General features: G+C 32.9%; 2 protein-coding genes across 4 annotated transcripts in view; both read left to right on the top strand.

Moving 5' to 3' along the window:
- Positions 1 to 1,468: 1,468 nt before the first annotated feature.
- Positions 1,469 to 5,720, top strand: sft2d2a (SFT2 domain containing 2a). The gene is made up of 8 exons (NM_001013288.2): positions 1,469 to 1,664; positions 1,845 to 1,934; positions 3,164 to 3,249; positions 3,333 to 3,414; positions 4,383 to 4,418; positions 4,535 to 4,593; positions 5,135 to 5,164; positions 5,401 to 5,720. The coding sequence occupies exons 1-8, from the start codon at positions 1,599 to 1,601 to the stop codon at positions 5,450 to 5,452; spliced, it is 501 nt and encodes a 166-aa protein (NP_001013306.1). The 5' UTR covers positions 1,469 to 1,598; the 3' UTR covers positions 5,453 to 5,720.
- Positions 5,721 to 5,989: 269 nt separating this feature from the next.
- chd1l (chromodomain helicase DNA binding protein 1-like) overlaps positions 5,990 to 22,629 on the top strand; it is a 33,436-nt gene continuing 16,796 nt past the window's right edge. For 2 of the 3 annotated variants that reach the window (XR_015492560.1, XM_087255217.1), the window contains exons 1-13: positions 5,990 to 6,190; positions 9,439 to 9,551; positions 9,660 to 9,766; positions 12,106 to 12,220; positions 12,318 to 12,349; positions 13,842 to 13,923; positions 14,090 to 14,252; positions 15,918 to 16,073; positions 17,060 to 17,152; positions 17,241 to 17,337; positions 18,263 to 18,336; positions 18,713 to 18,823; positions 21,756 to 21,870. Coding sequence is in view for 2 of the 3 variants with exons in the window: in XM_087255217.1 (XP_087111343.1) it covers positions 6,097 to 6,190; positions 9,439 to 9,551; positions 9,660 to 9,766; positions 12,106 to 12,220; positions 12,318 to 12,349; positions 13,842 to 13,923; positions 14,090 to 14,252; positions 15,918 to 16,073; positions 17,060 to 17,152; positions 17,241 to 17,337; positions 18,263 to 18,336; positions 18,713 to 18,823; positions 21,756 to 21,870 (1,352 nt within the window). In the remaining variant the exon portion in view is untranslated. 3 annotated transcript variants of the gene reach the window in all.

Consider the following 22,629-nt stretch of genomic DNA (forward strand, 5'->3'; position numbering starts at 1 on the left):
GCCTCAGTTTCCTGTTCTTAGCTGACAGGAGTAGCACACGGTGTGTTCTGCTGCTGTAGCCCATCTGCCTCAAGGTTCAACGTGTTGTATGTTCAGAGATGCTCTTCTGCATACCTCGGTTTTAACAAGTGGTTATTTGAGTTTCTGTTGCCTTTCTATCAGCTCAAACCAGTCTGGCCATTCTCCTCTGACCTCTGGCATCAGGGCATTGCGCTCACAGAACTGCCGCTTACGGGATATTTTCTCTTTGTTGGACAATTCTCTGTAAACCCTAAAGATGGTTGATCAGAAGTTTCTGAAATACTCAGACCAGCCTGTCTGGCAACCATGCCACGTTCAAAGTCTCTTAAATCACCTTTCTTCACCATATACTCAGTTATATCATTATAATTTATATAATATGTAATAATAATAATAATATATATATATATATATATATATATATATATATATATATATATATATATATATATATATATATATAGCCTATGTAATAATACTACAGTAAATTATTATTTCAAAAGACAGTTGAAGTCAGAATTATTAGCCCCACTTTGAAATTTTTTGTCTTTTTTAAATATTTTATAAATTATATTTAACAGAGCAAGGACATTTTCACAGTATGTCTGATAATGTTTTTTTCTTCTAGAGGAAGTCTTATTTGCTTTATTTCGGCTAGAATGAAAGCAGTTTTAAGTTTGTTATGAACTATTTTAAGGTCAAAACTATTAGCCCCTTTAAGCTATTTTTTTTTCGATAGTCTACTGAACAAACCATCTTTATACAATAAATTGCCTAATTACCCTAATCTGCCTAGTTAACCTAATTAACCTAGTTAAGCCTTTAAATGTCAATTTAAGCTGTATAGTAGTATCTTGAAAAATATCTAGTAAAATATTATTTACTGTCATAAGGGCAAAGATAAAATAATTCAGTTATTAGAAATGAGTTATTAAAACAATTTTAATTAGAAATGTGTTGAAAAATATTCTCTCTGTTAAACAGAAATTGGTGAAACAATTAAACAGGGTGGCTAATAATTCTGACTTCAACTGTAGGCCTATTTAATAATGATTTTTTTTTAATGTAAAATATTCAAAGTTACCTATTAAAGTAGAAAAATAAGTGATCATATCAATTTTAATACTATAAAATGTTTTTGCTGATAGCAAGATTACGCCTAGTCGTTTGAAGAACAGCTACAAAATGTGAGATTCAATTACAGTTTATCAGTATTTGTAGGCTACACGGTCATCAAATGATAATTGCTCCGAATATGCTGACAAGTTTATTTAATTATATTAGCTGTTGTTACATTTTGTAGTTGTATTTTGTAAATGATTGTTAGCAGAGTATGGTGGTGTATTGATTGTTTTGATTCCCTAAAATCCCATCTTCGTACAAGAGTACTGACATACTTTTATAGAGGCAGCAATAGGTGGCGTGCTTGAGCAACAGGTAAATTCTTGAATGAAGGGAGATGAAGTTAAAGGTGAGCAGTGATGTCGTGCGAGAGTGCCTGTTGAACGATGATACAACACATTCTCAGAGATTTGGAGTGAATTAATTAGTGGATATAAAGAATTAAGAGTTCAATAATGGACAAACTCAGAGCGGTTCTGGGTGGTCGGGATGGAAACAATGATAACAGGAACATACTGCAGGTGAGTTACCAATAGTAATTTTCTAGAACTCCTAACGTGTGAAATTGTAATTGTAAAATTAATAAAATGACACAGGCTTACACTGCCGTTACAACTTAATTTCAGTTTTATTTTTCTTAATATTTTTACTTGGAGGTGCGAAAGCATGTAAATTACAGTTGTGTGTTGTGTTCACTGCAGGCGGCGAATGAAGCGTCCACACTGGGATGGGGAACGCGCGTGAAAGGATTCGTTGGTTGTTTGGTCGTTGGAGTAGTGTTCTCTATCTTGGTCAGTCATTTAAACTTTATTTCATTTTATTTTTTGTAGCTTCCTGACTATTGAGAAGGGCTAGGCGATGAGTTGGTGGAAAATGTTTAGAAGCTGTGTCACCGGTTTGGCCTGTTGTATAGAATGGCATTTCAAGTATCTTGAGTGAGAATAGGAAAATAACTTGTTTCTCTTTTAAGATGTTGTTTAACTTTCTGTATACCTTTCTGTTCACTCAAAAATTAAAACTGCCTATTAATTTTCTCACACAAAAGCCATCCTTGTTGAAAATATTGTCCTTGGTGATTCATAAAACGCAATTGAAAGGCAACCTGCACTTTTAGAGTCATAAAACAATATATAGGCTAAACAAAATTATTACCTGTTGCTCATGAAGACAAATTGATGTCTTATTAGGGGAAGCAATCAATAAGAAATTTAACATTATTTATGATGTTATTAATCTGCAGCCTCCCTTTTGGGAACATATTGTAGACACAAACTCATGTGAGCTGATGCTGTTTGTTTACATGTATGTATAGCTTCCTGGAAAAGCACTAGTATTAATGTTGCACACCAGAGGTGCCCAAACCTTTTCTTATGAAAGGCCGACATCCAAAGTTGATTGAGGGTGGTGGGCCGAAGCTAAATATACTAAACTGCAATACATTAAAGTAGCCATGATAACTTCCTAAATTAATAATATTTAAACATATTTCGGAAAAATTATTTAATCATATCAGTAATCTATATATATATATATATATATATATATATATATATATATATATATATATATATATATATATATATATATATATATACAAATTCACATTTAATTTAAACATTATTTTCAGTTTTGCCTTTTTTTTGTAGCTCAGCAATTAAACAAAATGTTATGTAAAATTGAAAAGGATGAATTCGGTTTGAGGGATTTACCCCAACCTTCCCCATTTTTGGTCCATTTCTTCTCACGGGCCCTAGTTTGGGCAACTTTCTTGGAAACACTGTTTTGATTCTTGCATGTGCAAAAAACACTTTATAACACCTCACTGCATCATCACAAGCTACGGGTATTAATTTTATTTACTCTGCATATTATTTTGACTGTGATAGTGCCAGTAGAAAATGTTGAATCTGCAAGGACTGTGGTTTCACTTCAAAATATTCTGATGAAAAAATAAATGCTTCTTCTAGAAATATCCTTTTAACTGTCATATTAATAATATACATTTTTTTATCTACCTCAGGGAGTAGGTTGCCTGTTTATTCCCAAAATTGGGATACTTCTTTTTGTTGTGTTTTATACATTGGGAAACGTTTGCTCCTTAGCAAGGTGAGTCATCTGGTTTATAGCAACTAAAATTCTGTGACTATTTGCATTGTATTTTAATTAATTTCATTTGAACTCCTCAACAGCACCATGTTTTTAATGGGACCAGTGAAACAGCTGAAACGCATGTGTGACAAGACCAGAGCCTTTGCTACTGTTGTGATGATAGTGAGTTAATCTTTTCCACACCACACTCTGCTTGACTTTACATGTAAAGCCATCAATGAGGATGTGACTTGTTGTAAAAATAATGCAGACATGTTAGTTGTCTTGCAGTTTCTGGCTTTTCAAGTTTTAAAGCAAATGACGCTTGAAAGAAGTTTATTAATTACTAGGGCCAGACAGAATCTGTGGACATTTTTGCTATTTCTGCAGAGAATTTTGTAAAAAAAATTGCAGTTTTATGCGGAATCAGTTTGGGAGTATCATAACTGCAAATTTAATAAATGAAATAAAATATAATAGGTTTTTAACCTTTATTTAATGTTTACAATGCAAATCCAATTAGATTCACTTATTTGGCAAACAAAGCAAGTCTCTCATATAATACATCTAATAAAAGATAGAAAATATTACTTTACAAACTGTATTGTAAATAAATCATATGCACATTTTCATATTAGCCAATAATAATACTGAAATTAATTTAAAAACAGAATAAATATTATTTTAAACATACATACATGTTTAAATAAATAGACTGCAGATTTCTGTGCACACAGATTCCATATAGGCTGACTTATTACTTAAATTATGGATTACTATTTCTAACAACCAAGCAATACTGCATGAAATGTTTACCAGTCAAAAAAGTAAAAACAGGCCTTTTTAAACTTTTTTCATTTCTGGTGTTTTAAGAACAAAACAAACTTTAGTTTTCGGCTGAAATCACCTATTATGATTTTCACTATTCAATAAGAATCTAATAAAATTATCCTAATTTTGAAAGTAAAAACATATTGCCTTTAAATAACTTTAAAAAAAACTCTAAGAATTAATGCATTATATTTCAAAAACATGTTGGATGCGCCAAAAAGTGTTAGAATTATTATTTGAATTCATGTGCTCTCTTTGGAAACATTTGACCAGATGTTTAATGAGTACTAAAAGTTTCACTATTTTTTCTCTGTCCATAGACATGTCTGGTTCTCACACTCTGTGCAGTATTTTGGGTGAGCTTTCTGCATTTCTCCCTGCTGTATAGTTTTAGATTTTATCTCTGTATATAATAAATCTAATAGAATTAGCTTTCTTTAATACTAATTCAACACTAATCTCTGTACAACAGTGGAAGATCTTTGCTCTCACTCTGCTGTTTGTCATTCTTCAAGTCCTTGCATTTGCATGGTAAGTTTACAATGACACATTATTTTAAGCATGGACACCACACTGTATAACTTACAATTTCATTTACCTTTAAAAAACAAATAAAAAAAAAGTATAGAATGTTATCTGATAAAATTTTAGGATAATGTCCTGACCCCAGTGCTATACATGCTGCATATACAGATTATTGAAAGTTCAAAGCAATATGTTTGCTGGGTTTGTACTATTTGTCTTAAGTAAAATCAATGTCCATTGTTTCTTTTCTTTGATATGTTCAAAATAATGAACACATTCTCTCATTGACTGTGTGAATAATTATGACTACTTTAATTTAAATTCATCAATTTGTTTTAAAAGCTTATTAATTAACTAAAAAGTAACTCGCATGACATTTTTGAAAAACTTACTCAAATATTACTTATTTGTTTAATGCAATACTTTACTTGTTACTTAGAAAAGTAAAATTATTACGTAACTCTTGTTACTTGTAATGCGTTACCACCAACACTGCTTTTTCCTGTACTGAAATACATTTGATCAATTTATTAATTTTTCTTTATAGGTATGGCCTCTCATACATCCCTTTTGCAAGGTTAGTCATTATTTGTGATTTTAACATATTATTTTGTCTTAAAATATTGAATTAGATAAAACATATTAAGCATTTGATGGATGTGTGAATATTTGTTAGGTGGTTCATTCTGCTGTGGCGACCCCTAAAATAGAGACTAAACTGAAGAAAGTAAATGAATGCTAGAAAATAAATATGACACAATTGAAACCAAGTACAGTATTTTTAATTCTCTATGCTGTCTTTGTCTTAACCAGGGATGCTGTACTGAAGTTTTTCTCCATGTTGTGCAACATGTGTATGAAATGAAGAGCTGATGTTTATCCTTTCATCACTCTGGGAACTGGGAACACTCTGCTCAAGTATTCTGCAATTCTGGGGTCCACAAATAATCACTGAGACTATGGGATGGTGCTAGTTGTAATCGCTAACGTTAGCTGGACGACATGCTAAATCTGACTGTACAAAAGATTACATTTTACTGAATGTGTTTTAAATGTGTTGTAAAACAGATTTGTAAATGTTATGAAATGTCTTAAAATTGATATTTATTAAAGTAGATATTGCAGTTATATACTAAAAAGCTGACCTTCTATTTTTTTCTGTATCTTTGTCTGATACTATTTGTAAATGAAGTCTAGCTCAATTTTTTTTTCTGTGTCAGAATGTTGAATATAATTCAAAGGATAATCCGAGATTTGAGAATTTAAGATCTTTACACACGTATTCTTTATAAAATATACATATTTTAAATATATATGTACTTTTTTAAGAATGGCGCCTTTAAAGAGCGCGTGCTTGCGTTGCCAACTTGTCATTGGACAGCGTCAGTTTTGCTACCCGCCCATTCACTATTGCAGGAAGTAGAAAAACAAGTCACGTCAAACTGGCGCGCACAAGCTATTAAAGAGAAAAGAAATTCAGATGATTTAACATAAACGTAAACAACAAGGATGTCCACATTTCTTCGAGCAGTCAGAAACAACATACCAGAAAAGGACAAATCTGAACTAACGGAGAATGACCTGAAGAAATGGGGACTTGGAGGTGTGTGGAGCAATTGCGAGCTAACTTACTTGTTTAAGTTAATGTTTAACGCTTAACCCTACGTTAATCGTATTTAGCCCGTTTTGGATCAGGTAAATCATTAGTTTACAAAAAGTTTTGGATATAACGTTACATCAATAACGTACCGATAACTTCTCGTTAATGAATTTGCTTAAAAAAGTTTTACATTCCCAAAGTTTTACCTCATTGCCCATTTGTATTTATAAAAATACGAAGAATCATTTGCGATTTAGATGCATAGATTTACGTTTGTGAACTTCATATAGAAAACTTATGCCATTTTATTTTGATAAATTACATTTATAAGTACATTTAATATGATAATTACCTGGATCAACCCTTTTAATAGAAATTAATACCGTACATTTATTTCTCATGATTAGCTCAAGAACAATCCAGGTGGATAAAAACTAATACAATAAAACTAATATTTATTTCTAACAAGCAAAATAAATATTAACGTTACTCTAATAAAGTTTTTAAACATTATAATTTGATTTGCTCGTACACTGAAAAACTCCTATGTGATCTATGGGAAAATGCAAATAATTTTTCAAAGTAACTTTACAATAACAGAACTGATTTTGTCTGAATATGCGTATGATTTTATCCATGATATTATTTACATACATAAATGTATAGGTAAGACATAACTTGATTTAATGTAATTTATTAATGTTGCTCAAATTCATGTACAGTTTATACACGTTGATATCTTTAGATTTCACCCCACTCCTTTGTTTTGTAATGGTTTACTCCACCTTTATTGGACTGTTTTAAGTTATATTAAAAAAAATTTGAGACAGACAGAGCAACACACAGGGTTCATAAGGTCATGGAAAACCTGGAAAAGTCATGTAATTTTGACATGGCATTTTCCAGGCCTTAATAAAAATTTTGGAAAAATTAGAAAAACACACAAAGTTTTGGAAAAGTCATGGAAATTAGTTTAACAAATATCTCTATACCTAAATTAGGGCTGCACGATATTGGGATGAAATGTGTTGTATTTCTGTGATTATATATTGCGATGTGAATGCAATTTCACCAGATGATTTAACAGGTTTATTTGGATTGATTGGGGGATTTTGTAAAGGAGTGAATCTTGAATAATATATAACAAATAACTTACAAGCATAGATAAATTAAATATAGCAAAGACAAAAGTGAATAATGATATAGTCTCCATTGTATATTATTTAATCTTTCTTAAAGTTACAAAAAGTTTCTTGTGGCTGGTTGTTTTAAAATTTGAAATATTGAAATGTTCTCACAGTCAAAGGCCTGAAAGGGACAGTTTTGTCAAAGATGAAAATGTAATCACTATTTACTGACCCTTCACTATAGTTATTAAATTATATATTTTTTGTGTTCATTTAAAAAAAAAATGAAAATCATTAATGTTTGAAACAAGTGAAGGGTGTAACGAAATTGGTAAGTAATTTTTGGATGAACTATCTCTTTAAAAATTCATGCAGATGACAAATGTTTGTTCCATTATGATTAAACTATAATCCCAACATTGCATGTCCTGCAATGTGACTATTGCAGATGCACATATTACAATATCGATTCTGAACCACATTATACAGCCCTATCTTGTATACAGGTTAGTTGTCTTCTTTTCTGTTCTTGGCCAAAAACTTGCTCTCACCATCATCAAAATTTTACATGGATATAAAAAGTAATTTAAATAAAATAGATTGTTGCCTGTTATATGATATGCTGTAATAAATTTAAACACCATTCTTTTTCTTGTTATTTACCATGTATATGTAGACATTACATGAAACATTACGTCATGAATAGTCATGGAATTTTAGTAGTAAGAATGTGTATGAACCCTGAACAGTTTTTTGGCCGGAGTTTATTGTTACCTTGCATCTTTAATTGGATGGAAAGCCGAGTTGATTTATTGCCTGACTGATTTTCTGAAATTCTGATAGTTCAGTGTAATATAAATAAATAATCATGGATTGATTCATTAATATATGGCATATCTAGGCATGGGCCGGTATGAGATTCTGATGGTATGATAACCTTTAATAAAAATATCACGGTTTCACAGTATCACGATATTGTGATTACTGCGCTAAAATATTTTCTTTTTAAATGTCTGCATAAAAAAACAAAAACTTTTTTCCCCTTTGAAAACAAAGATTCATAATATCTTGTTACAGTAAACATGTCAGGCTAAATAATTCAAATGAATCAATGACTTCTGCTGTCTTCATTTGTTTCAAAAACAAATTTCTTTACCATTTAAAATGGCATTTTTGGATAATTTTTTTTTCTGCTGGAGATACTGTTGTCCTAAAAAACTAAAAAGAAATGTAAATAAAAGATTTTACACAAATTTTAGGAACGATATTACAGAAAACTTTTTCGGTTTTAAAACCTAGACTTTTTCAAACTGGGGTATACCTTGAAAACGGTTATCGTCCCATGCCTAGGCATATCTCAATCTTAACCTGATGTCAAATTTACTTAAACACAAAGATGCACTTTGCATTAAATTTGTATATCAAAAAAGGATGATTTTTATTAAAAATAAAATATTTTATTAGAATTTTTTACAAGTGATTACAATGGTCAATGTCATCAATGGGGTAATGCACACAGACTTTTATCTTCAGTCAGTCAGCCCCAGGGCTTCTGGTGAATTGTCATCCCATACAAAATCACAGCAAAAAAGATCTGATTTCTTGAAATAACAGTGATAATCTCTGCCTGGCTGAGATAAGATATAAATTGGGTATCAGACCAAACAAGAAGCACTGCATTAAATTATATTATTCCATGCCATGTCTATTAAAAATGGAAATTAATTTTACCTCAGTATTTTCAATGGAGTTTTTGCGCTTACCTGCTTCTATTGGCGGCACTTGCGTTTAAATAGTCTCTTTTTATGTTTTAATAACCAAATAGATGCTTAAGTCTTTTTAACTGTTTATATTTGATGGTGTTATTACATAACACCATCAAAGCTGTAAAAGGAACTTTATGAAAGGGAAAATAGTCGCATGAAGCTTTCACCGGAAGTTCCTTATTGGCTGAAAAACACTAGCTGTGCATATATTTTCGGGCATGATTGACTTTTCACGTGTCACATTAATTGGAGCAGTGAAATAAGGCTTCGAACACCTGTTACATGATTTAAAATACTCTAAATCTGAAAGTTTTTTTCTTACAAACAACGCTGTTATCCTTTATCTCTTTCCTAATAGCTATTCATCTGAGGCCTTATCAGCTGGATGGAGTGAAGTGGCTGTCACTGTGTATGAAGAACCAGCAGGGCTGCATCCTCGGTGATGAGATGGGTCTGGGCAAGACCTGTCAGGTTAGTAATGGGATGGCTTTATCTTGCTTATATTGCTTGCTTTTAAGCCGAAAGATTTATTCCGAGATGTCAGATATGAGATAAGTGAGATGTCATGCTCTGCTGTAGACCATCTCTTTGCTGGCGTATGCTCGAGGAAGCCTTAAGATGAACGGGCCGTTCCTTGTGCTTTGTCCCTTGGCTGTTTTGGAGAACTGGAGGCAAGAGTTGGAACGGTAAGAGACATTGGTTGTGATCAGAATTGTGTGGTCAATTTAGATTATGAAGAATGCACGATAAAGTTCTTGGTTCATTACTGTGCTGCTATGAATGCTTACATTTTTAGTAATCGATAACAGTTTACTTCTATGACATTTCTTATTCATTTTAATGACTTTCAGATTCATAAAATGTTTTTTTGTGTTCAGCAGAAAAAAAGTAATTCATAAATGTTTGGCCCCAATTGAGGATATGTAAATGATTCGATTTTAGTTTAACTAACCCTTAAAATAGCTTAAAATGGATATTTATTAAATCAGAGACTGTTAAAAGTTGCAATTTCTGTTTTTCGAAATTTGTTTCAATATTGTGTAATGGTAACATTGTAAATAAAAGACTAGCTTCGGTTTGCTGGGAACCATTTTTTAAAAAGAAATGTGCGTGTGTGTGTTAAGAATGCAATATTTTTAGTCCCAAACTGTTTTATATTAAAAAAAAAAAACTAAATAAGGCTAAATATTTATCAGATTTTTTCACAGACATGAATTCACAAATATTTTTTATATAATTTACACAATATTCCATACATACTCAGATACTTCAAAATAAAAACACTATTTGACGAAAAGGACAAATATTTTGAAACAATTTTTTTGAAAAACATGAATCACAATTTTTTTGACGCATGTATTCCATACATACCAATATATTCCAAAATAACCAGATCATAAAGCATAAATGTTTGTTCCCACATGTGGACCATTGTATAAGGGAATTTTCAGTTTTGAATTGTCCCTTTAAATATCTTAAAATGAGAATTTATTTACTCAGATATTGTGAGCTATTGAAAGTTGCACTCTCTATTTGTTTACCTTTGTCTTAATATTGTAATTTAAAGACTAACTTGGATTTACTGGTAATCTTAAAAAAAAATGTGTGTGTGTGTGCTAAGAATGGAACATTTTCAGTCTCAAAGTGTGTTATATTTGAAGAAATTAGTAAATATTTTTAACAAATTTTTTTTGACACATGAATTCACTAATTATTTTACGAAAATATTTTGACACTTATATTCCATATTTACCCAGATTCTTCAAAATAACCAGAATTAAATTAACCCATAAATGTTTGATCCCACTTTTGGGCTAGGAAAGCTTGAGTAAATTGTTAGTTTTAGTTGAAATATCCCTTTAAACATCTTTAAATGTGTATTTATTAAGTCAGATATTGTGATCTATTGAAAGTTGCACTTTCCATTTTGTTTTCCTTTGTCTTAACATTGCGTAACGATAACATCTTCTAAATTAAGAATAAAGACTAGCTTGGGTTTACAGGTATTGTTTAAAAATGCTAAATAGGGACATGAATAAAATGAGTAAGTTTTAATTTTTATGTGAAATATCTCTTGAAATATGTTAAAATGGATATTTATTCAATCAGATAGTTGTGATCTTAAAAGTTTTACTTAATTTTTTTTTACTTTTGTCCTAATATAGTGCAATGATAACATCTTGTAAATATAGCTTGGTATTAGTTTGGGTTTACAGGTAATCTTTGCAAAAAATATGTGTGTTTCAGTCCCACAGTTTGTTTTATTTGACGAAAAGGCTAAATGCATTTAACACATTTTATTGACAAACATGAATTCAAAAATTATTTTACAAAACTTTTTTTGACGCATGTATTCCATACATATCCAAATGCTCCGATATAACCAGATCATAAAACATAATTATTTAATCCCACTTGAGGATCATTATATGATGAGTGAATTTTCAGTTTTGAAATATCCCTTTAAATATCTTAAAATGGATCTTAATTAAATCAGATATTGTGAGCTATTGAAAGTTGGACTTTCTATTTTTCTACTTTTGTCTTAATATTGTGTACTGACGATAATATCTATCAAATTAAAGTCTACCTTTGATTTAAAGGCAATCTTGTGTGTTAAGAATGGCGCCTTTTCAGTCCCAAAGTGTGTAATATTTGAAGAAAAGTTTAAATATATTGTCCACATTTAAGACAGACATGAATTCTCAACTTTTTTGATGCATGTATTCCATAAATGTCTAGATTCTTCAAAACAACCAGAACATGCAACATTTAGCAATAAACAAAGTGGTGAAAAGGATAAATTTTATTTAGTTCAGTTGACAGCAGATTTACACTCTCAGCTAAACTTACTGAGCAGCATTTATGGCCATAATCAGATGATTTTACAAGCAAGAAGTCCATGTGTTGTCACTGTCACTAGATGGAGACAATCGCAAATAAATTCTGAATATTCTAAGTCCTCCTTGAATGGGAAATCCAGTTCAGATGAAAGATTGCTTCTGGTTTTCTTGCTTTCCTTCAGTTTCTGCCCTAGTCTGTCTGTGATCTGTTACACTGGGGATAAAGAGAGAAGGGCAGAGCTCCAGCAAAACCTAAAGAGTGACCCACGGTTTCATGTTCTTCTCACCACCTATGAGGTACGAACACCTTTTATCAGAATAACCTTCTGAGGGTTGCTATCCAAACCTGTGAGCTGTTCTTTTTTTAATGGAAACTCTTTCTCATATTTAATAGATGTGCCTTAAGGATGCCCGCTACCTAAAAAGGTGATTTTTCTTTCCTGTTTTTGGCATGAAATTATATGAATAGATATAATAACCCTTAATACTGCTACTCAGGAATTTTGAATGTAATTAACCGTGTTTACACAATAGTGTTTTTTCCGCCTAAGTTCTGCTGGTTGACGCATGTGCTGAATTTTCCTTGCCAATCTTAAGCCAATTGTAATGGTTTGTTTTGGTTCAATGTGGAATTTCCACAACCCTTGAAGAGCTCGGGGGATCAGAGTGATCCTACTTGGCCCCACCCTGATCCAGAATAGTGTTTTTATATATATATTTTTTATCACTTATTATTTAATGATGGTGTTGGAGATGTATATTTGTAAATTTTGTTTATTTAATGTTAAATTCCCTCTCAAAACATGCTTTGTGGTCATTTAACACTTTTTAAAGTTAAAGGTTCCGTGAAATTAAAATAAAGTTTTTTTTTAGATGTAACAAGCAGTATGTTAGTTAAGGATGTCTAATGGATCAACAAATCACGTAACCTCATACTTCAGTTTCTCCTCAAATCTTGGTCAATCTTATGCTCTTTAGTATCTGACATGCCCCGCCCCCTTCAACACTCATTTGCTTTTCATTTGATGTGCTTGAGCTCAACCGTTTTCACTGACAGAGCTGTGAGAAAAACAATAAAACAAAGCCACTCTGTCCCACTCTCTCTTCATGTTTTAGTTGAGATTACGTCCAATTTCGGATAAAAATTACACAATTCACAGCACTTTACAGGACTTCTTCGTAACCTAATTTTAAATGTAAATATTGATTAATTCCACAATTTGAATTTTAAGCCCTATGAAATTTTTCCAAATTCTATTTTATTATAATTTTTTTTTGTTCCAAATGTTGTTTTTCTCTGTCTTTTTTATTGTTTTTGATTAGAGTTGCTTGTCGTTGGTTTTTTAAAAATAACTGATTTATAATAAATTAGCCATTTGTAGCTGTAAAGGTTTTGTGTCATATTTTTAATTATTTAGACAAAAATATTGTCTAATTTTTTTTTTTATGTCCAACAAATATCAGTTATCAACATGAAACAACATAATAACAATAATGTACAAATCATTCATTCATTTTCTTTTCGGCTTAGTCCGTTTATTAATCAGGGGTCGACACAGCGGAATGAACTGCCAACTTATCTATCATATGTTTTATGCAGCAAATGCCCTTCCAGCTGCAACCCAGTACTGGGAAACCATCCATACACACTCATTCACACTCATACACCATGAACAGTTTAGCTTATTTAATTCACCTATAGTGAACCGAAGCACCTGGAGGTAACCCACATGAACATGGGGGAGAACATGCAAACTCCACATAGAAATGCCAACTGACCCAGCTGGATATCGAACGAGGCAACTGTGTTGTGAGGCAACGGTGCTAACCATTGAGCCACCGTGTTGCCCAATAATGTATCATAACATGAAAATTGTAATCGGTTTTATTGTTGTAAGTGACTTTTTTCTTCCCACAGCTGGAAATGGAAGATTTTAGTTGTGGATGAGGCTCACCGCCTCAAGAACCAGGAGTCGTTGCTTCACCAAACCCTCAAAGAGGTTACACAATTCCACTTTAACACAATAGGCATGCTAATGCTTTAAAATTTGCCATTGTTGTATATAAATTCACTGTCAGTCTATAAAACTCCTGATAATAATTCCCCTTCCTGTCATTTTCTCAGCTTTCTCTTTCTATTAACTGACATCCTTTTTTCCCCCACAGTTTACAGTGGGATTTCGAGTGCTACTGACAGGCACCCCCATTCAGAATAACTTACAAGAAGTCTATTCCCTCCTCACCTTCATCCAGCCCAGTGTGTTTCTCCCTGAAGCTGTTGAGGACTTTGTCAATGCCTACGCAGACATACAGACTGAACCTGCTCTTGGTATGACAGCGCGAGGCATTGCAGTTTGAGTATAAAAATCAAATCCTTAGCGCTGAAAGACGTTTTATCTACCACGACCCTTATTAGCACTTAAAGCTTTTGGCTTAATCAAATGTTAAAAGGCACCTTTTTTACCCCTTTTACAAATCTAAATAAGCCTTTGGTGTCTCCAGAATGTGTCTGTAAAGTTTCAGCTCAAAATACCCATTAGATATTATTTTATAGCCTCCAGAATTTTCCCATTTTGGTGTCTGAGTACATTGTAGCTGCTTTTGCAGCCTGTGGCTTTAAATGCAAACAAGCTGCTTCTCCCCGCCCACCATTCCCACGTGCATGTCTGCTTCTCATCATGCGTTAGGTCAAATAAACAGTAGTCAGTGATAGAGACAGGCGCGCATAAAGCTTAAATACAGCTCATTAGTAAAAAATAACTAGTATTTGTATTTGTGAGTTAATTCAAGCCTTTCTGAAATGATGAGTCTCACACAAATATGACGCAACACACACACACACTCACTGCACATGGTGATTATAACTGTTAGGAAGTCGATTTTGATTTTACTTTCTTTATTACAAACATGCTCTGTTTTAAAAATGTTTTAAACTTTTAAAAATCACAGAGAGTTGTAACAAATATTTGAATCCCAGTTTATTTGCAAATTGTTCTGTGGACGTGTGTATACATGTTATTATACAAACATGATGCCTGTAAATCAATTCGGTGGGTGGGGAAAACTGCACTCCTATGTCACGTTGCGGTGGGTCTCAAAATTACTGACATTTGGGTCCTATTTTAATGATTTTAATGTCAATAAATAATAATGATGAGACTTGTTGGGTTTGTATCACTCCAATATGACTGTGGACACACTTTACATACAGACAGTTCTGTCCAGAAAGCGTACAAAAGTTGATTTTCATCATAGGTGCCCTTTAAGTAGTCATAGTAACTGCCTTAATAAAGCTTGAGGGCGTTAGTTTAATAGGCAAGCTCTATATAAAATAAAATTACAAATTATAAAATTATAAAAAGCTCTTTTACTGGTCGCTTTAATTGTCGATTTTGGTGAAAATTACTGTGCCATGACTTCCCGACAGAAAACATTTACTTAAAGGGATAGTTCAACCAAAACGAAAATGTTTTCACTATTTACTCATCTTCAAGTGTTTCCAAACATTTATGAGATTCTTGTGATGAACACAAATTAATATATTGTGAAAGCTGAAAACCTGCAACCATTGACTTCCATAGTATGAAAAACAAACACTTTTGAGGTCAATGTATATAGGTTCCTACAGTAGCTTTCTTCAAAATATCATCCCTTGTGTTTGACAAAAAAGTCAAACAGGTTTGGAACAAGTAAAAGAGGAGTAAATGATGACAAAATGAGCAGTTTATGGTGAACCATTCCTTTAAATCGTTTTGTTTTGTTATTATTAGAGCTCTGATCTGAGTGATATGAAGAAATTGGTCTGATCTGGTGCCAAACTGAGTACCTCAGATAAACCACAGACATGACAGAGCACACACACCTAAAAAAAGATGTCAGAATAGATGCTGTCTCCTTGACTCCTGTCAGATTTGCCAGAGGCTGTCAGAGGATAGAGCTCATAAATTTGTCACATTTGTGCTGGAGTTTGTAATATTGTTGTTCTTGTCTGCAGTCGATGAGCTTCATCAAGTGCTCCAGCCGTTTTTGCTGCGCAGGGTTAAGGCAGAAGTGGCGGCCGAACTGCCCAAGAAGACAGAGCTCGTAGTTTTTCATGGGCTGTCTGCTCTTCAGAAGAGATACTATAAAGCCATTCTGATGAGAGACCTTGGTAAGTCTGGCCAAAGATAAATCATCCAACACTACAGGCAAAATGTAACACTTGACCAGGGCTCGACATTAAAACTTTACTGTTTTAAAAGAGCTGTCTGAATTGGAAAAATAGTCTAATTAAATTTCTAAATGGAAGCACTGAAACTTTGCTAATAGTGATTATGATTTTATTGCATTCATTGTAAACATGAACTGACAATGGATATATGGATAATGTAATGGCAATAACAAAGCTGCACCAGCTGAGACTTGAGACTCTGTGTGATATAGAGTGACTCTTGTGGGAAAAATAATCAAAACAAATGAACATTTACATTAAAAGTCACAAAGGAAACATACTGTAGTTACACTTTTAAAAAGTTTTTGCGTAACATTCTTCAATTGAAACACCACATGACCAAGAGTGATGTTTTCAGATCTCACCATGACTGTGAACAGGGGCTGACATTAGCTTTTTTTGCTCACCAGCCACTTTTCCAAAGTTACTAGCCACTCTGCATTTTAATTAGCCACAATTTATTGTTGGGAACGGCGATAATAACGGCGAAGTAATAATCACATGATATTTATTTACTGTATACAACAATCTTGTGATAGATGCAATCATTCTACTTCTGAAAGTCAGTTTTTAATGCCTCTTTCACGTTTGCAGTACAGTGGGAAGATGGATTTTGCCAATAGTCTTTTAGTTTGATTTATAACAGTCTTATGGTTTATTATAATTACATTTATTAGTCATTTTTAATAGATTTGCATTAACGATGGCACAATTATTTATTAGGGTTAGGGTGGAAAGCCCTTTTATAGAAAATGAATCCACCGAATATCAATTAATATGGGGAAATGTCATAAATATGTTTATACAAGTAAGAGCTAAGATTGCTTCATAATAAATAGCACATCTTTTTTTCTGTACATATTTATTATTCTTGAATAAATGACTGATTTCTTGTCCAGAGGATAAGCTTGTTTAAATATTTTCAGATGCCTTTAGGACCGATCAAAGCACGAAGACCCGACTTCTGAATGTTTTAATGCAGCTCAGGAAATGTGTGGACCATCCCTACTTGTTCGATGGTAATTACTCGCTTTCTGTGATCTTTTATTGTCGAACACATTGATTATCTGAATAATTGTTTTTGATTTTGCACCTGTTTTACATTAGGAGTGGAGCCAGAACCGTTTGAGATGGGGGAGCATTTAGTGGAGGCCAGTGGAAAGCTTTCTTTGCTGGACAGCATGCTGGCGTATCTTCAGGAGGGGTTGGTTTGCTCACTTTGACATTCGCTTTACATCAATAGAAATCTGATCTGGAGCATTTTGATAGGGAATCGGGAGTATCAGATTCTGAATTATGTGTACATTTATTTATCTGATTTGCCCGATAGCAATGCAAAATTCCCAAAAATAATAAGAAAAAATAAGCACCAAATCAGCGATACTTTAGAAGTCTTATGAGCAATTCCATGCAAATGTCAACCTTGCCAGTAAAAAAAATTGAAGTTTTCACAAAACTAACGAAACCATTTCTATGTTTTTTTGTGCAAGTATTTTACAGTACTTGGAAAAATACTCAAAGTCTCTACCAATGTTTTCAAACAATTCAATTTGATTTACAGTACCAGTCACACAAGTGCCAATTTCACATCCATAACGAAGCTTTTTCCTCATAAACGCAAAAATGTTACATCAAATCAAATCAATCATGTTTGTTCTATAGTGAGCCAACTCTTATCCTTTTGATTAGCATTGTTTCTTTTGTGTTATGCAGTTTAATTCAGTATGTTGTACACTAAACTTGCAAACTTTTTTGTCACGTCCATTACGCATGTTTATTTCCCTCATTAAAAAAAAAAAAAATGTTGCAGGTTGGTATTTTTCTGATCCCATAACTCTGTGGTTAGTTGTTTTGAAAAATATATATGAAAGTTTTAATATAATGTTAAGAGATAATTTCACTGTGAATCTATATTTTGAATAAATACTGCAAATGTCACATCCATAACACTGGAAGTGCTCTTATTTGTTTGTCCATCTTCCGGATATGTTGTCCTTGATCTGTGTTTTTCAGCAAGTTGGAAGTGTTTCATTTCTTTACTGCTAAAGGGTCGAACATTACATAGATCAGCTTTAAATGCGATTTATCCACGAGTCAATGTAAAATGGCTGTGTTTGGTCTGTTTTCAGAGGCCACCATGTTCTTCTGTTCTCTCAGATGACCAGGATGCTGGATATTCTGCAAGATTACTTGGAGTACAGAGGTTAACACACTCTCACTGTGTCACAGCTTTGCTTTTTCGTATTAACCTACGATCTTAGGATGTACGTGATGGATCGACAAAGTGCTTACTTAATGGATTCAAGACACAATCAAAACATAAAATCACAAATAGGACTGAACCACTTAATTTTACCGCTTTGGAGAAAATGTTTGCTCAATGCTTTAAAACTGCCTTCACTTCAGAAATCTTTGCACAATGTTTGTGTAAAATTTGGGGCATTTACATAACCTTACCATACATGTTCTAGTAATCTAGTTCTCCGATCTGGAGCAGTTGATGTGGGTTTAGTATCACATCCTGTGTTTGTTGCTATGTTTGCATTAATGTGCTGATCAGGTCTCTCACTTCTCTGCAGGTTACAGTTATGAGCGTCTGGATGGTTCAGTCCGTGGAGAGGAGCGTAACCTTGCTATCAAAAACTTCAGCACCAAAGATGTTTTTATTTTTCTCCTCAGCACCAAAGCTGGTGAGTTCACAGTTTTGGAAAGGCAAAATAAGATTCACAAATCATCATCATAATCACACGCTGTTATCAACAGTAGCGCAAATACATTATTTTAAAAGCATTATTTATAGGAGACTGTCATTCCACACTGGAAAACTGGCCATGTTTATTTGATGCCAATCTTATCTGCATTTTTTAGACATGCATAAGTAATTGTAAGTCATGACAAGAGATAATGCGTGAATAAATATCGAGGACATTCATTACTACTGTATCTCTATAAAATTGTGTCAAGTAGTTGTTTGAGTCATGAATTATTACAATCTTTCACTTATTTTTACACACACAAACTTGGGCTTTTTTAATATTCATCTACGTATCCATGAAAAAAAAACTTTCATGATTTAAAAAAATAAATAAATTGGTAGCACTTTCTATGAAGTTCATGAATTACAACTATAATCATTATAATCATTCTATAAATAAATCTATAATGACACAACAAGCATTACACTGTTTTATAAAGACAGTTATAAAATACTGTATGATTAATTATCTATAAATTATGCATTTAGAAAGGATATTGACTCTATTATGACTCACAATAAGTATTTGTAATAGTCCATAGTGCTTTTATCAACAAAATAAATCCATACATTAATTTGACAGAACTAAATCTGTAACTAGCACAACAACATTTTAACGTTGCAGACTGCATCTTTATATTTACTATCTTGACTGACTCATTAATCATGTATAATGGTCATTTAAAACAATGAAATGCATCACTAATAAGTATTAATAACACTATTATAGGCAAGGCAAGGGAAGGCTAAAGTTTATTTATATAGCACAGTTCATACACAGTGGCAATTCAAAGTGCTTTACATAAACAGGAATAAAAGAACCAGGTATAAGCACATAAATACAAATAATAAAAATGATTTAAAAATGATAAAAACAGATTAAATGTTTTAATACAGGTTATAAAAGAATGAAAAAGAAAGGAAAAACGTAATAGTGCGATCTGTCGGACGAAGCACAGTGCTCATTCAGTAAAGGCACAGCTAAACAGATGTGTTTTCAGTCTTGATTTGAATGTGCCTAATAATGGAGCACATCTGATCATTTCTGGAAGCTGATTCCAGCAGCGAGGGGCGTAGTTGCTGAAGGTGGATTCACCCTGCTTTGACTGAACACTTAAAATTTCTAGTTTATATGATCCTAAAGATCTGAGGGATCTGTTAGGTTTGTATTCAAAGAGGATATCTTTGATGTATTGAGGTCCTAGGCCATTTAGTGATGTATAGACAAGTAATAATACTTTAAAATCTATTCTGAATGTAACTGGGAGCCAGTGTAAAGACATGAGGACAGGTTTGATGTGCTCTGATATTATGGTTCTGGTCAGAATCTTGGCTGTCTGTCTGACTGTCTTTTTGGGATGGCTAGTGAGAAGTTAATTACAGTAATCCACTCTGCTGCTATAAAAGCATGAGCAAGTTTCCTCACTGTAAACAAAGCATCTAACTCTTGCAACGTTTTTGATATGATAGTATGCTGATTTAGTTACAGCTTTAATATGACTACTGAAACTCAAATCTGACTCCAGAATCACATCAAGATTCTTAACCTTATTTTTTGTTGTTTGACCCTTAGAGCCAAGAAATGCATTCACTTTGAAAACCTCACCTCTGTTCTCAAATGCAGTGACTTCAGTTTTCTCTTTGTTTAACTGAAGAAAGTTTTGGCACATCAAACTGTTAATTTCACCAATGTGAACTCACAGAGGGACTGAAGTCATTAGGCAGTAAGGCTAAGTAGATCTAAGTGTTATCAGCATAGCTGTGGTAGCAGATTTGGTTCTTTCTCATTATTTGGCTCAGAGGGAATAAATATAAATGCAGCTATAAATGTTGTTATAATACAGTATTTTTTTGTCTTTATAGATACATTTATAGAATTAATATGGATGAATTAAAATAATTAGAAATAAGAGTTTTAATTCATTTTAAGCATGTGCTTCATATATATATGTATATATATATATATATATATATATATATATATATATATATATATATATATATATATATATATATATATATATATATATATATCTATATATATCTATATATATACATATATATAAGGCTAGGGTTGTTATACTGACCCAGTAAACATTAATTTTCCTTCACAACACTTTGTGTTCGCTATGAAAGAAAAAATTCAAAATATGAAAGAAAAAATATCAAATGCTTGTCGTAATCATAACTGTAAAATGCCATATGATCATTTAAATGATGTGCGCGCAGGTTTCACTTTCACTTCCTAGCGCGGCTCATGGCTGCTGTCACTGTGAGAAAAACACATACATGCAAATCAAACCTCCCCCACAGCCCTCAAATGATCGCTCTGTGCAACACACTGAACGTTATTTACAACTTCATTACTTCATTGTTTACAGTCTATGCAGGCTCTGTTCACTAAAGTAGGCGTCATGCGTGCACGCTCTCTGTAGTAAACAAACACCACGCGGTCAGCTTACGTGTAATTTCACGGCCACAAATACAACATTACATGAAGAGATAAATGAAATTTATAGGTAAATTATTGGTTATAAATACAGTATGTGACATTTTTAACGCCAATTGAAGGTATCCATGCTGCTGAGAGGACTTGTGCGACGATCTTTAAGCTTCTCTCCCGACCTTGAAAGTATAATTAGCTTAATCGTAGAAAAATCTGAATTAAGATTGTGTGTAGTGTCTAAACGAGATCGTGATGTTTTTTCGATTAGGCGTGCAACCCTAGATTGATTGATTGATTGACAAAAATATACACAGTTATTAAGGTACTCATTACCTTTTTGCATTTATGGAGGTAGACAATTCTTTACAGGGTGCAAATAGTCCCATCTCTGACCCTACAATACAATGCTTGTTGTTGTTAGGAGGGGTCGGCATGAACCTCACTGCAGCAGACACTGTGATATTTGTGGATGGTGATTTCAACCCACAGAATGACCTCCAAGCAGCAGCCAGAGCACACCGGATTGGTCAAACAAGGTACTTCACTACCTAAATGGATATATTTTGTTCCATCTAGTTTTGAAGTGTTTTGAAAGGAAAAAGCACAACAAAAATGGTCCATGAGACATCCAGTTCACTTTTTGTTAGCCATTTGATAGTGTTCTGATAGTGTTTTTGTTGTTGCGAAGAATAGACCACTTTTTTTGGAATAAGCTTTCATTGTGTGGAACAGAGCATGCTTTGAAAGAACATTGTTGACTATGTTTACATCGACAGCAGTAATCTAATTATTTGCCTTAATCTGAATAAGACAATAATATGAAGCTGTTTACTCGAGTTTCTTTTTAAATGTTCTTTTCATGTTCCCGTTTTACGTTATAGTACATAGTTCAATTGATATCGTTATGTCAGCATTCAAAGCTACTTTCCTCCGGCGTTTCACGGAACAACATTTGTGTTCTTCATGGCACTACATGTGAACTTGGGCCAATTGTTTTTAATTTTGCGACAAGTTCAACTGTAGTTAATTTCTTACACTATGCGTGCAAACAGATGATGGTGGAAACGAATTCTTAAACAACAGGCCACCTCTGGTATTTAATTCACTAGCTTTTCATTCATGCCCCCACTACAAAGTCACTTCAAAGTCAATGCACTTCATAATCTCCATTTCTTCCTGAAATCTCAGCAAAGTTTATTTTTTCCAGCATATAAAATATGCTCTCTTTTAAAGCCATTCTTTTTTGTTTGTCCTCAAATGCCTGACAGTGGCCGTGTGTGTGTGTCCTGTCGCAT

This window comes from Danio rerio, chromosome 6, assembly GCF_052040795.2.
Source record: "Danio rerio strain M-AB ecotype USA chromosome 6, GRCz13ab, whole genome shotgun sequence".
In the NCBI taxonomy this organism is placed as follows: domain Eukaryota; kingdom Metazoa; phylum Chordata; class Actinopteri; order Cypriniformes; family Danionidae; genus Danio; species Danio rerio.